This window comes from Paroedura picta, chromosome 2, assembly GCF_049243985.1.
Source record: "Paroedura picta isolate Pp20150507F chromosome 2, Ppicta_v3.0, whole genome shotgun sequence".
NCBI classification, from domain to species: domain Eukaryota; kingdom Metazoa; phylum Chordata; class Lepidosauria; order Squamata; family Gekkonidae; genus Paroedura; species Paroedura picta.
The window spans coordinates 179,816,112-179,830,119 of record NC_135370.1 but is presented as its reverse complement, the minus strand read 5'-3'; the positions used below and the strand labels follow the sequence as shown (position 1 = coordinate 179,830,119).

At 54.7% G+C, this 14,008-nt stretch overlaps 1 protein-coding gene across 1 annotated transcript in view; it reads right to left on the bottom strand.

Moving 5' to 3' along the window:
• Nucleotides 1-232: 232 nt before the first annotated feature.
• The window catches only part of TMEM260 (transmembrane protein 260), a 135,551-nt gene continuing 121,775 nt past the window's right edge, over nucleotides 233-14,008 (bottom strand). The window contains exon 16 of the mRNA XM_077323990.1: nucleotides 233-341. Within this exon, the coding sequence (XP_077180105.1) occupies nucleotides 321-341 (21 nt within the window). The 3' untranslated portion in view covers nucleotides 233-320. The remainder of the gene's footprint in view (nucleotides 342-14,008) is intronic.

Genomic DNA, 14,008 nt, shown 5'->3' with positions numbered 1-14,008 from the left:
TCCCCGCTACAGATATCATGTGAGGTAGGTGGCTCTGGGAGAGCTCAGAGAGAACTGTGACTCACCCAAGGTCACCCAGCTGGCCTCAGGTGTCTCAAAGAGGCTTCCCATCACCCACCATTCCTCTCCCTGCTACAGATATCCTTTGAGTTATGTGGCTCTGGGAGAGCTCAGAGAGAACTGTGACTCACCCAAGGTCACCCAGCAGGCCTCAGGTGTCTCAGAGAGGCTTCCCATCACCCATTTGTCCTCTCTTCATTTCTGATGTTAGAAGGATCTCCAGAAGAATTGAGAGTCAATGGCCAAAGTGGTTGTATTTCTCACTTTTCATGGTGAAATACCTACCAATAGAAAAGCAGGTAGCATATTACATTACAGGCTTTGAAGGGGTAACACTGATGAAGATGTACATATCGAAAACGAGTGTTCAATCCATTTTTGGCATTCTCATCCTTCCCACTCTAGGATTCTAGGAGTCTAGTTCAGCAGTGGAAGGGGCCGCCTAAGGAGGTGGGGAGCTCCCCCTCACTGGCCGTCTTCAAGCAGCGGCTGGACAGATCCTTCTCCTGGATGCTTGAGGCTGATCCTGCACTGAGCAGGGGGTGGGACTAGATGGCCTGCATGGCCCCTTCCCACTCTAGGATTCTAGGAGTCTAGTTCAGCAGTGGAAGGGGCTGCCTAAGGAGGTGGGGAGCTCCCCCTCACTGGCTGTCTTCAAGCAGTGGCTGGACAGATCCTTCTCCTGGATGCTTGAGGCTGATCCTGCACTGAGCAGGGGGTGGGACTGGATGGTCTGCATGGCCCCTTCCCACTCTAGGATTCTAGGACTCACAGGCTGCCTCTGGATGTTGCAACTGATTGCTTCTTCCCAACTCACAAATGTTGAAAATGGTAACAAGATCAGTCAGTCAAGAAGCATGCCATTAAAGTCCTTGCAATGTGTTTCTCTTGTGCACTTGTCCTTTCTCGCACCCTCCTTCCTGCCTGGTTCTCTTTAGAATCATAGAATCATAGAATGGGAAGGGGCCATACAGGCCATAGAATCATAGAGTTGGAAGGGGCCACACAGGCCATCTAGTCCAACCCCCTGCTCAACGCAGGATCAGCCCAAAGCATCCCAAAGCATCCAAGAAAAGTGTGCATCCAACCTTTGCTTGAAGACTGCCAGTGAGCATGGGTGAGCATGCGTGTGTAACAACTGGCGTCTCTTTACTGAAAGTATCCTGGGAAACACCGGCCTTTCCGCAATGAATCCTACCTTCGACTCACAAAACCATTGATCAAAAAGGAAAAGAAATCAGACTATCACAGCCCCAGAGAGAATTATGCGAGGGATCTCCCAAAAATTCGAGCCGCAGCGCAAATAAAAAGTTCCCCATCTGAAACGGCGAAGAGGAAGGGAGAGGAAGGGAGTGGGAGATCCTTGTCCTAACAGGCCTCTCTCCCCCCCCCCACCCTCCCGCCACTCCTGAATTTGCATCTGCCCAAGCGATTATTGTTATTGACATCGGCGACAACGACGACGACTCCCGAACAGACTGCGTAACTGTTGCTCAACCGACGTGCCCAAGCGTGGCACTAATTCAATTTTAATTTTTCGTCCCGTCCTTGCTCTCCGATCCGCCCCCAGCTGGCCGGGGCCCGTCATCTGTCGGCAGCACCAGGCCTAACCCCCGCTGGGCTAAATCAGGATTAGAAATGACAAGAGCCGCCATGTGCTCCAAATCTTCTTACTCGCCTTGCCGGGAAGGTATGCGGTCGCCCGGCGTGATTGGCAGCCCGCTTCACGCGGCGAATTGACTCAGAAGGCCTCGGTCCCATTGGCCCTTTCCGAGGATCCGGGCAGGGGGGGTGTTGCATTGACCGGGGGCTGCCGATTCCAGCACGTGCCTGACCTTTGACCTGCCCGGCTTCTCCCAACCAACCCTCACTCGTTCGGTTACCAGCTCCGAACGTTCTCTGGCTCGCTCGGGCGGCGCGTGGACCGGGCGAGGGCATATGGCCAGCTAGCAGCAGCATGCGGGACGAGAGGCGGCCAGCGCCGAACAGCTCCGCGGCGTGCCGGTAGCAGATGGGCCAAGCGTGGCATTCAGTGTGTAGACAGATGCTGCACCCTCGTCCCACCTGTCAGGAACTTGGACGTTGTTCTGCGTGACCTGTCTGCCTCATTATTCGGGAGACAAAGAGGCCTTTGAGCATCGTGCCGGCAGAGCGTGCGCCGATATTAATTGCCGGCCCTCTCCGGAAAGGCCCCCCGAAACATCTTTGCAATTACCCCCCGGTGAACGGCACCGTCCCCGCACCCACCCAGAGCTGCATTTCTGAGTCTTTATCTAACCCGGGTCGCCGCGCTAAATTAAACGGGGAGGAAAGGGTTGCCGGAATCATTGTTATTACTGTCCTTATTATTGTTATTAGGACAATTATAAAATCACCTTGGAGGAATGGCGGAGACGGGCCTTCCATTAAGAAGGGCCGGCCGCTGCATCTAACAATCACGGCTCCATTGTGTTCCTGCCCTTTCGCCTGCATTTTCCCTTTGCCTCTCAGTAGTCAACAGTTCTTTGAAACAGCCAGACGCTGGAAAAACACTCTTGCAAAGGGGCCTATTAGAGCCCGCATATTTTTACACAACAATTTCATGCCTTTCTTGGGTTACGGCTTTGTTAAAAAAAGAACGGCGGGGCGGGGGGGGGGGGGAGAAAGAACCATCCCCCAAAGAACGATGCTGCTGAAAGAGTCAAAGAACGCCAAAGGCCTGCGTTGTGTGATTTCAGGTAGAGTTGGGGGTGTCAAGCTTTCTCAGGGGAACGGGCTTCCTCGGGAGGTGGTGGGTTCTCCATCTTTGGAGATTTCTAGATCTCATCCTTTTCAGTGGATGAGTGATAGGGTTGTGAGTGTCCTGCATAGTGCAGGGGATTGGACTAGATGACCCAGGAGACCCCTTCCAAATTTAGGATTCTAATATTCTAAATTCCATATAAACATCCGGAAGAAGTTCCTGACAGTTAGAGCACTTCCTCACTGGAACAGGCTTCCTCAGGTGGTGGTGGGTTCTCCATCTTTGGAGATTTCTAAACAGAGGCTGGAGAGCCATCTGACAGAGAGGCTGATTCTGCAAAGGTTCAAGGGGGTGGCAGGTGACAGTGGATGAGCGAGAGGGTTGGGAGTGTCCTGAATCGTGCAGGGGGTTGGACTAGATGACCCAGGAGATCCCTTCCCACTCTGTGATTCTAGGATTCTAAATTCCGTCTAAACATCCGGAAGAAGTTCCTGACAGTTAGAGCGGTTCCTCAGTGGAACAGGCTTCCTTGGGAGGTGGTGGGTTCTCCATCTTTGGGGATTTTTAAACAGAGGCTGGAGAGCCATCTGACGGAGAGGCTGATTGTGTGAAGGCTCAAGGGGGTGGCAGGTGACAGTGGATGAGCGATGGGGTTGTGAGTGTCCTGCACAGTGCAGGGGGTTGGACTAGATGACCCAGGAGGTCCCTTCCAACTCTGTGATGCTATGATTCTATGAATGGGGATTGTTTCAGAGGAGACGCATGAAGCTGTAAGGCGGGGGGCACCCTGGAGACCAACAAGAGCTTTAGGGGGCAAGTTTTCAAGGGTCACATGACACTGCCTTCTATGGAACCAGATCCTTGTGTACTCAGACAAGCAGCAGCTCTTTGGGATCTCAGGCGGAGGTCTTCCCCATCACCTCTTGCCAGGTCCTTTCAACTGGAGATGCCGGGGATTGAACCTGAGACCTTCTGCATGCCAAGCAGAGGCTCTTCTCCTGAATCGTGGCTGCTCCTGAATAAATATGAACACAGGAAGCAGTTCATACTAAATCAGATCACTGGCCCATCAAGGCTGCTCCTTCCCTGGTCCTCTCAACTGGAGATGCCAGGGATTGAACCTAGGACAGCAGAGGCTGTTCCCAAATGAACCCAGGAATCTGCTCTTACCAAGTAATCTCATTGGTCTATCAAGGTTGGTCTTTCCCATCGACTCCCGCCTGGTCTTTTCAACTGGAGATGCCAGGGATTGAACTAGGGAACTGCCAAGAAGAGTCTCTGCCACTGAGCCATGACAACCATGAACACACCAAACTATCTTCTACTGAAGGAGACTATTGAACCATCAACATTCATTATTGTCTACTCAGATTGATAGCAGCTCTCAGGCTGTCTTTCACGTCACCAATTGCCTGGTGCTGGAGATTGAACCTGGGACCTTCTGCCTGCCATACAGTGGCTCTACCACTGAGCCACGGCCCCTACACCCTTCATGAGAGATTTTAAATGGTCAACGCAGGAAGAGGCCTGACACCAGAGTCAGACAGTGGTCCGTTCAACGTTGATGAGAAGCAGCTCTTAAAGGAGCTCGGGCAGGGAAAGGTCTTCACAGCAGAAGAGCATTTTTAACTGGAGTTTGATTTGGAGAACTTTCTGCATGTTAAACGGATGTTCTACCTCTGGGCACGCAAAGTGGGAGGAACCTGATTTCGGGCTGGAATTGAGCTCAATAGCACTTTTAATTACCAAATGGTTTTTCCGGAGCATGCATTTTTCTAAAAATGTAAGAGAAGTTATGATGGGTCAGGCCAATGGCCCATCCGGTCCAATACTCTGTGTCACGCAGTGGCCACAACCCAGAGACTATCAAGAGGTCCACCAGCAGAGGGAACTCCAGAAGCCCCTGTTGCCCTGCTTTCCAAACACCAAGAAGACAGAGCATCACTGCTCCAGACATAAGAACCTAAGAGAAGCCATGTTGGATCAGCTGGTGGACATGTTGGATCAGCTGGTGGAACTTCTGAGGGCACCTGGATTTTTGCCATTGTGTGACACAGAGTGTTGGACTGGATGGCCCACTGGCCTGATCCAACATGACTTCTCTTGTGTTTGTATGTCTGGGGCAGTGATGCTCTGTATTCTTGGTATTTGGGGGGGGGGGGTTCTGAAGTTCTAGCTCTGCTGGTGGACCTCGTGAGGACATCTGAGTTTTGGCCATTGTGTGACACAGAGCGTTGGACTAGATGGGACATTGTCCTGATCCAACATGACTTCTCTTGTGTTTGCATGTCTGGGGCAGGGATGCTCTGTCTTCTTGGTATTTGGGGGGTTTCTGAAGTTCTAGCTCTGCTGGTGGACCTCGTGAGGACATCTGAGTTTTGGCCATTGTGTGACACAGAGCGTTGGACTAGATGGGACATTGTCCTGATTCAACATGACTTCTCATGTTCTTATGTCTGGGGCAGGGATGCTCTGTATTCTTGGTATTTGGGGGGTTTCTGAAGTTCTAGCTCTGCTGGTGGACCTCGTGAGGACATCTGAGTTTTGGCCATTGTGTGACACAGAGCGTTGGACTAGATGGGACATTGTCCTGATCCAACATGACTTCTCTTGTGTTTGCATGTCTGGGGCAGGGATGCTCTGTATTCTTGGTATTTGGGGGGTTTCTGAAGTTCTAGCTCTGCTGGTGGACCTCATGAGGACATCTGAGTTTTGGCCATTGTGTGACACAGAGCGTTGGACTAGATGGGACATTGTCCTGATCCAACATGACTTCTCTTATGTTCTTATGTCTGGGGCAGGGATGCTCTGTATTCTTGGTATTTGGGGGGTTTCTGAAGTTCTAGCTCTGCTGGTGGACCTCATGAGGACATCTGAGTTTTGGCCATTGTGTGACACAGAGCGTTGGACTAGATGGGCCATTGTCCTGATCCAACATGACTTCTCTTGTGTTTGCATGTCTGGGGCAGTGATGCTCTGTCTTCTTGGTGCTTGGGGGGGGGGAGAGGAAACAGTAACAAGAGTTCTGGGGTTTTGGGCCTCCTGGTGGATCTCCTAAAGGCACCTGCATTTTGCCCATTGTGTGATACAGAAAGTTGGACTGATCCAACCTGGCTTTTCCAGACCAAACATATCCGTTCCCCTGGAAAAAAAGGGCTGCTTCAGAGAGTGGACTCCATAGCATTACACTCCCCAGAAGTCCCTTCCTGCCCCAAATCCTGCCCACACCTGGCTCCACTCCCAAAGTCTCCTGGGGTTTCCAAACCCAGAGCTGGCAACCCCAGCAGAATCAGATCCAGGGGTGAGGGTGGACGTGCTCGCAAGAGTTGCCAGACACCACGTGGGACGTGGGATCTCCTGGACTTACAGCTCCTCTCCAGACAACACAGATTATTTTCCCCAGAGCAAGTGGAGGGCTTGGGGGAGTCTGTAGGGGAACTGACTCAAGGATGCTCTCAAAGAGACGGAGGGAGGGTTAGAAGAGATCGCACGATATCCGTTCCCCAAGGCCCTTCGCGAAGGACACGATGAATTCATAACATTTCCCGAAAGAGACCACCGGCCTCACGCCCACCAGCTTCCCCTGTATTTAAAGCTAATGTAATGGTTCTTTTTCACGCTAAAAGCCCGTTTAGCAGAAGACATATGGGTGGCAAGCAAAGGCGAGGGCCAGGCCCCTCCTAATTGGACAGCGCGGGACTCGGGAGGTTAATTACAGATATTAATGCTCCTTTTCTCCGGATACTCGCCCCTGAGAAAGCTACTGGCGCTTCCCAACGATCTGGCCACTGACCATCAGTCTCCCTCTCCAGCCTGCTCACTAATTGATAAAAGAAATCATGTCGATCTGTGGAAAAAAGGATCTAATTAAATTGCCAGTTCTGATTAAACCCACCGGCACACAGATTTGGGAGCTGCTGGGGAGTGGGGAACCTCGGCTGGCACCCGGAGTCAAAGAAAGAGCTGCCGTTAGCAAGCCAAATGAATAAGTCAAAAGGCCGCTTTAAGAAAGGTGGTGTTGGAGTCGTGTTCCCGCGCTGGGATTGAGGCCAGCTGTTCAAAGAGCTGGGTTTTGAGGCCTGAAGGAGTCTCAAAGCGGCTCACAAGCCCCCTTCCCCTTCCTCTCCCCACGACAGACACCTTGGGAGGTAGGTGAGGCTGAGAGAGCTCTGAGAGAACTGCTATGTGAGAACAGCTCTGAGAGAACTGCGCCTGGCCCAAGGTCACCCAGCTGGCTTCACGTGGAAGGGGAGTGAGGAATCAAACCCAGTTCTCCAGGATAAAGGCCACTGCTCTTAACCAATACACCAAACTGGTTACTTGTCTCCCTTTGGTCACAGAGTAGAAAAGTCCCTAGGGGAGTGAAGGAAGAAAGTAGCTATTAAGGGGGTTGGGCTAGATGACCCTTGGGGTCCCTTCCAACTCTATGTTTTTGTGTTTCTTAATAGCGGCCTGCCCAGTTATAGAGGCAGTCACTTTAGTGGGGACAGAATGTTTTCAGATCTCTCTGGACTAGAGGGGGCCACTGCTGTTCCAGCAGCCGCTTCTGTGGGGATTGATCCTGACATGCTGGGTCAGCCTTCCCAGGTGTGGAGAGGAAGGGCTGTTTTTTTGCACCCCGCTCCCCATTAGCCAAAGGACTCTCAAAACAACTCACAATTGCCTCCCCTTCCTTTCCCCACAACAGACACCCTGTGAAGTAGGTGGCGCTGAGAGAGCTCAGAGAGAACTGGGAGTGAACCAAGGTCACCCAGCTGGCTGCATGGGGAGGAGGAGTGGGGACTCATGCCCGGTTCTCCTCATTAGATGTTGCACCAAGATGGACAGCGAAACGGACTTCCTGTAGATTTCTTCCTGACTTTCTGAGTAGATTTCTGGTTGTGTCCTAAGAGCCGTCTTCTCCTGCTGGAGTCAATTTTATCCTCTTAGAGAGAGGGACCAGAGTCCTAGGGTCATCAGCTCATGGTTGGGAAACATCTGGAGATGGGGGGGGTGGAGCCTGGGAAGGGCGGAGTTTGGGGGAGGGGCTTCAGCAGAGTCTCCCCTCCAAAGCAGCCATTTTCTTCAAGCAAACAGATCTCAGTAGTCTGGAGATGAGCAATAATTTGGGGTGATCTCCAGGCCTATCCTGGTCTACGCTGGGAAATACTTGGGATATTTCGGGGGTGGGGGGTGGAGCCTGGGGAGGGTGAGGTGTGGGGAAGGGAGGGGAAGGGACCTCAGCTGGGTCCAATGCCCTAGAGCAGGGGTAGTCAAACTGCAGCCCTCCAGATGTCCATGGACTACATTTCCCACGAGCCCCTGCCAGCGAATGCCCTAGAGTCCTCCCTGCCCTAGAGTCCTCCCTCCAAAGCAGCCATGTTATCCAGGGGCACTGATCCTGGAAGCGCTGGATTTTTCGTGCCCAGCTTTTGACTACCTAAAAGAGTGTCAAAACAGCTGACGATCGCCTTCCCTTCCTCTCCCCACAACGGAGGCAGAAGGGGCTGTGAGAGACCTGAGAGAACTGTGACCTGCCCAAACTCACCCAGCTGGCTGCATGGGGAGGAGGAGCAAGGAGTCAAACACAGTTCTCCACGACACCAGACTGGCTCTCGTGGTCATCTGGAAACCTACTGAAATAGCAGATCCCTCCCCCCCCCCCAGGACTCTGATGACCCAGGGAACAACGGTAGCCGTGCCACCGTGAGAAAGAACGTCGACCAAAGCCATTGTGGCACAGTGTCCTGGGAGTTCGAATCCCCCTCTGTCATGGAAGCTTGACGGGTGACGGTGGGCCGGTCACACACTCTCAGCCTAACCCACCTCACAGGGTTGTTGTGAGGATAAAAGGGAGGGGAGGGGAAGGATGGAAGCCGCTTTGGGTCCACCGTGGGGAGAAAGGTGTTGGCAGAGTTTCAACATGCAAAGAAGGCGCCGAGCACCGGCTGCTTCAAGACTAAATCGCTTTAATGAGAAGAGGAACGCTGTCGTGTTCTGGAGGCAAGCAGGGAGGAAGCGTGCTCCAGAGGAGCAGGAAGTCTCCGACTGAGCCAATCAGGAGGCGATGGCTTGAAAAATACCAGGATGTTCCTAATCCGAACGTGCTAAATACACATCTCCCCCTAGAAGATGTTCTTCATACGCTGTTGAATCATGCAGACGACAGATCTTCCAACAAAAGTCAGAGTCGGAGAAAAGTCTTAAGATGAACTTAAGACTGGGCCAGAGCTGGGGCCGGGGAGGAAGGGATTAATGTAAAAAGTGGGCCAACTTCAAAACCATATGCCCCCGCTCTTGATCCGTGCCCTCGAGAAGAGAAACACGGCGTGTGTTCGGCGCCCGTATTCCAGCAGACCAGATGGGCCGTTGGCACCGGCCAGCCAAAAAAAGAGGCACGGCTCTTCGCCCAAACGAGCCGATCAATTATCATAAACCACTTATGGACCTCCCTCAACCATGACGTCTAATAATAAAATTAAATTAAACGGGAAACGTCCAGCCGGGCTGTGTGGAAAACCTGGCAGGAGAAGCTTCCCTGGAATGGAGGGAGACATTGCATTGTGGCTGCAGGAATCTTCAGGGCAGGGTTGAACTGATGGGATGGGAGGTGGGGCTGGAGATCTCCTGGGATCACAAGCGGATCTCCAGACAGCAGAAATCACTTGGATTATTGTTTATTCAATTCTGCTTCTTGCCCCTCCTCCAGGGAGGGGGGAATGGAAGGGCTGCTTTGGAAGGTGGACATGCACTCGAAAGCTCACGCCTTGAATAAATCTTCGTTGGTCTTCAAGGTGCTCCTGGACTCTGATTTTATTGAATGGCCTTATATCCAACCAAAGCCCCTCCCCTCCCTAAACCCGGCCCCCTGCAGGCTCCGCCCCCAGAGTTTCCATGTTTCTCCCAACTTACAAGGGACTCATTCCTTTTAGGCACATTTTCAAAAGGTCCCCCCCTTTAAAGGTCCCGCCCCCCCCCTCACCCCTCCATGATTGCTCCCCAAAAGTTTGCTTACCATTGCCCTCGCTCGGAATTGACTTCGTTCTGACCGATGTCGGCCCATAGACAACCCCAACTGGCTACAACAGTAGGTGGGCCTTCCTCCCCAAATGAAATGAGAGGGAAAAGGGTTGCCAATCTCCTGGTGGGTTATTAAACCTCAAGCGGCCAAGAAAGATCTCACTCTCAAGACTGCAGAGGGAGCAAAAGGCTGTTTTGGAGGGTAGACTCCACTGTGTTGGACCCTCCATTCCCCAACCCCCCTCCGCCCCAGGTTCCACATCCCAAACTATCCAGCTGTTTCCCAGTCCAGAGCTGGCAATCCAAGTAATGTAATAAAGTAGAAAACTTCCTGGCCCGTGCAGGTTCTGTTCTTGTATGGATGCCAGCCTCCAGGTGGGGCCTGGGGATCCCCTGGAACGACAGCTCCTCTCCAGACTGCAGAGATCAGTCCACCTGGAGGAAAGGGCTGCTTGGGAGGGGGGACTCAGGGATGCCAGCCTCCAGGTGGGGCCTGGGGATCCCCTGGAATGACAGCTCCTCTCCAGACTGCAGAGATCAGTTCCCCTGGAGGAAAGGGCTGCTTGGGAGGGGGGACTCAGGGATGCCGGCCTCCAGGTGGGGCCTGAGGATCCCCTGGAATGACAGCTCCTCTCCAGACTGCAGAGATCAGTTCCCCTGGAGGAAAGGGCTGCTTGGGAGGGGGGATTCAAGGATGCCAGCCTCCAGGTGGGGCCTGGGGATCCCCTGGAATGACAGCTCCTCTCCAGACTGCAGAGATCAGTTCCCCTGGAGGAAAGGGCTGCTTGGGAGGGGGGACTCAGGGATGCCAGCCTCCAGGTGGGGCCTGGGGATCCCCTGGAACGACAGCTCCTCTCCAGACTGCAGAGATCAGTTCCCCTGGAGGAAAGGGCTGCTTGGGAGGGGGGACTCAGGGATGCCAGCCTCCAGGTGGGGCCTGGGGATCCCCTGGAATGACAGCTCCTCTCCAGACTGCAGAGATCAGTTCCCCTGGAGGAAAGGGCTGCTTGGGAGGGGGGACTCAGGGATGCCGGCCTCCAGGTGGGGCCTGAGGATCCCCTGGAATGACAGCTCCTCTCCAGACTGCAGAGATCAGTTCCCCTGGAGGAAAGGGCTGCTTGGGAGGGGGGATTCAAGGATGCCAGCCTCCAGGTGGGGCCTGGGGATCCCCTGGAATGACAGCTCCTCTCCAGACTGCAGAGATCAGTTCCCCTGGAGGAAAGGGCTGCTTGGGAGGGGGGACTCAGGGATGCCAGCCTCCAGGTGGGGCCTGGGGATCCCCTGGAACGACAGCTCCTCTCCAGACTGCAGAGATCAGTTCCCCTGGAGAAAAGGGCTGCTTGGGAGGGGGGACTCAGGGATGCCGGACTCCAGGTGGGGCCTGAGGATCCCCTGGAATGACAGCTCCTCTCCAGACTGCAGAGATCAGTTCCCCTGGAGGAAAGGGCTGCTTGGGAGGGGGGACTCCGGGATGCCAGCCTCCAGGTGGGGCCTGGGGATCCCCTGGAATGACAGCTCCTCTCCAGACTGCAGAGATCAGTTCCCCTGGAGGAAAGGGCTGCTTGGGAGGGGGGACTCAGGGATGCCGGCCTCCAGGTGGGGCCTGAGGATCCCCTGGAATGACAGCTCCTCTCCAGACTGCAGAGATCAGTTCCCCCTGAGTTTGGAGGACAGACTGCACTGAGGTCTCTCTCCAGGCCAAACTGCACCCTCTCCCAGCTCCACCTCCAAATCCTCCAGGCATTTCCCAACCCAGAGCTGGCTACCCCATATTCCTAGGATGGAATTTGCCCGTGAAATCTCAAACCCACATCCGTCTTGACTTCTCCCACCCTGCACGACGAAAAATACACAAGGCATACTGTTCGTCTACGACAATTCTCGGCAGGCTTAAGTTGTCGTACCAGTTACACCACAACCAGCCCGGCACTCTTGAGACAAGTAGGTTTTGTGTTCCTCCGGGGGAGGACATTTTGTTTCCTTTTTAAAAGAACAGGGAAATACGACTGACACACCCAGAGGCCGGATCAGAGGCCAAAAGATAGAGAGAAAGGGGGCGGAAAGCCCGCCTGTCCCCTAATTGGTCACTGCCAGGTTCTCCGGGGAAAGAGCACCGGTCTGCTGAGGAAGCAGCTTCTATGGGCTGTGCCACAGAGGGCAAGAGATCCCTGATGGATTGGGCCAAGGCTTTAGTTTCCGGGATTATCCGGAGACGGTGGGTAATTATTGAGTGGCACGGCTTTAGCCCTGATTAGTATCTGCTGGCTGGTTCCTTCCTTTCTTGAAGAAAGCATCGATAAAGACAGAGCCAGCTGCTGCGTTCTTTTCATGAGAAAGGAAAGGGGGGGGGCAAAAACCCTATATTGCAATCTAACAGGATCAGGTCTCTCCCCGTCCCCCTTTTCCCCCGTGTGATTGCAATCTGCTACTGCGATGCCTCTGCAAATTAATCAAGGCGCGCGTGTTCAGCCCGGTCCTGTTGGTACCGCTAAACGAGTCCACGCAGCCGAGGGCCGCGGAAAACGTAATGAAATCCTCCCGTTTAATCTCTCCGGAATAATTTTGAACTTTGTCTGGAGATGCTGTGGCTGGCCAACAACAGGGAAGAGAGGCCTTGGTAAGAACCTAAGAAGAGCCCTGCTGGATCAGATCGGGTGCTGACCAGTTCCTCTCTAAAGCCAAGAACAGGGCAGAGAGGCCGAGGCCTTCCTAAGGACATCAGGAGAGCCCTGCTGGGTCAGACCAGGGGTCCATCCAGACCAGCCTCCTGCCTCACACAGGGGCCAGCCAGTTCCTCTGGAGGGCCAATAACAAAGCAGAGAGGCCGAGGCCTTCCCAAGGACCTCAGGGGAGCCCTGCTGGGTCAGACCAGGGGTCCATCCAGTCCAGCCTCCTGTCTCCCACAGGGGCCAGCCAGTTCCTCTGGAGGGCCAGCAACAGGGCAGAGAGGCCGCGGCCTTCCTAAGGACATCAGGAGAGCCCTGCTGGGTCAGACCAGGGGTCCATCCAGACCAGCCTCCTGTCTCACACAGGGGCCAGCCAGTTCCTCTGGAGGGCCAATAACAAAGCAGAGAGGCCGAGGCCTTCCTAAGGACCTCAGGGGAGCCCTGCTGGGTCAGACCAGGGGTCCATCCAGTCCAGCCTCCTGTCTCCCACAGGGGCCAGCCAGTTCCTCTGGAGGGCCAGCAACAGGGCAGAGAGGCCGCGGCCTTCCTAAGGACATCAGAAGAGACCTGCTGGGTCAGACCAGGGGTCCCTCCAGCCTCCTGTCTCCCACAGGGGCCAGCCAGTTCCTCTGGAGGGCCAGCAACAGGGCAGAGAGGCTGCCTTCCTAAGGACATCAGGAGAGCCCTGCTGGGTCAGACCAGGGGTGCCTCCAGACCAGCCTCCTGTCTCACATACGGGCCAGCCAGTTCCTCTGGAGGGCCAGCAACAGGGCAGAGAGGCCGAGGCCTTCCTAAGGACATCAGGAGAGCCCTGCTGGGTCAGACCAGGGGCCCATCCAGTCCAGCCTCCTGTCTCACTCAGGGGCCAGCCAGTTCCTCTGGAGGGCCAGCAACAGGGCAGAGAGGCCGAGGCCTTCCTAAGGACATCAGGAGAGCCCTGCTGGGTCAGACCAGGGGTGCCTCCAGACCAGCCTCCTGTCTCACACAGGGGCCAGCCAGTTCCTCTGGAGGGCCAGCAACAGGGCAGAGAGGCCAAGGCCTTCCTAAGGACATCAGGAGAGCCCTGCTGGGTCAGACCAGGGGTGCCTCCAGACCAGCCTCCTGTCTCACACAGGGGCCAGCCAGTTCCTCTGGAGGGCCAGCAACAGGGCAGAGAGGCCGAGGCCTTCCTAAGGACATCAGGAGAGCCCTGCTGGGTCAGACCAGGGGTCCCTCCAGTCCAGCCTCCTGTCTCCCACAGGGGCCAGCCAGTTCCTCTGGAGGGCCAGCAACAGGGCAGAGAGGCCGCGGCCTTCCTAAGGACATCAGAAGAGACCTGCTGGGTCAGACCAGGGGTCCCTCCAGTCCAGCCTTCTGTCTCACACAGGGGCCAGCCAGTTCCTCTGGAGGGCCAGCAACAGGGCAGAGAGGCTGCCTTCCTAAGGACATCAGGAGAGCCCTGCTGGGTCAGACCAGGGGTGCCTCCAGACCAGCCTCCTGTCTCACATACGGGCCAGCCAGTTCCTCTGGAGGGCCAGCAACAGGGCAGAGAGGCCGAGGCCTTCCTAAGGACATCAGGAGA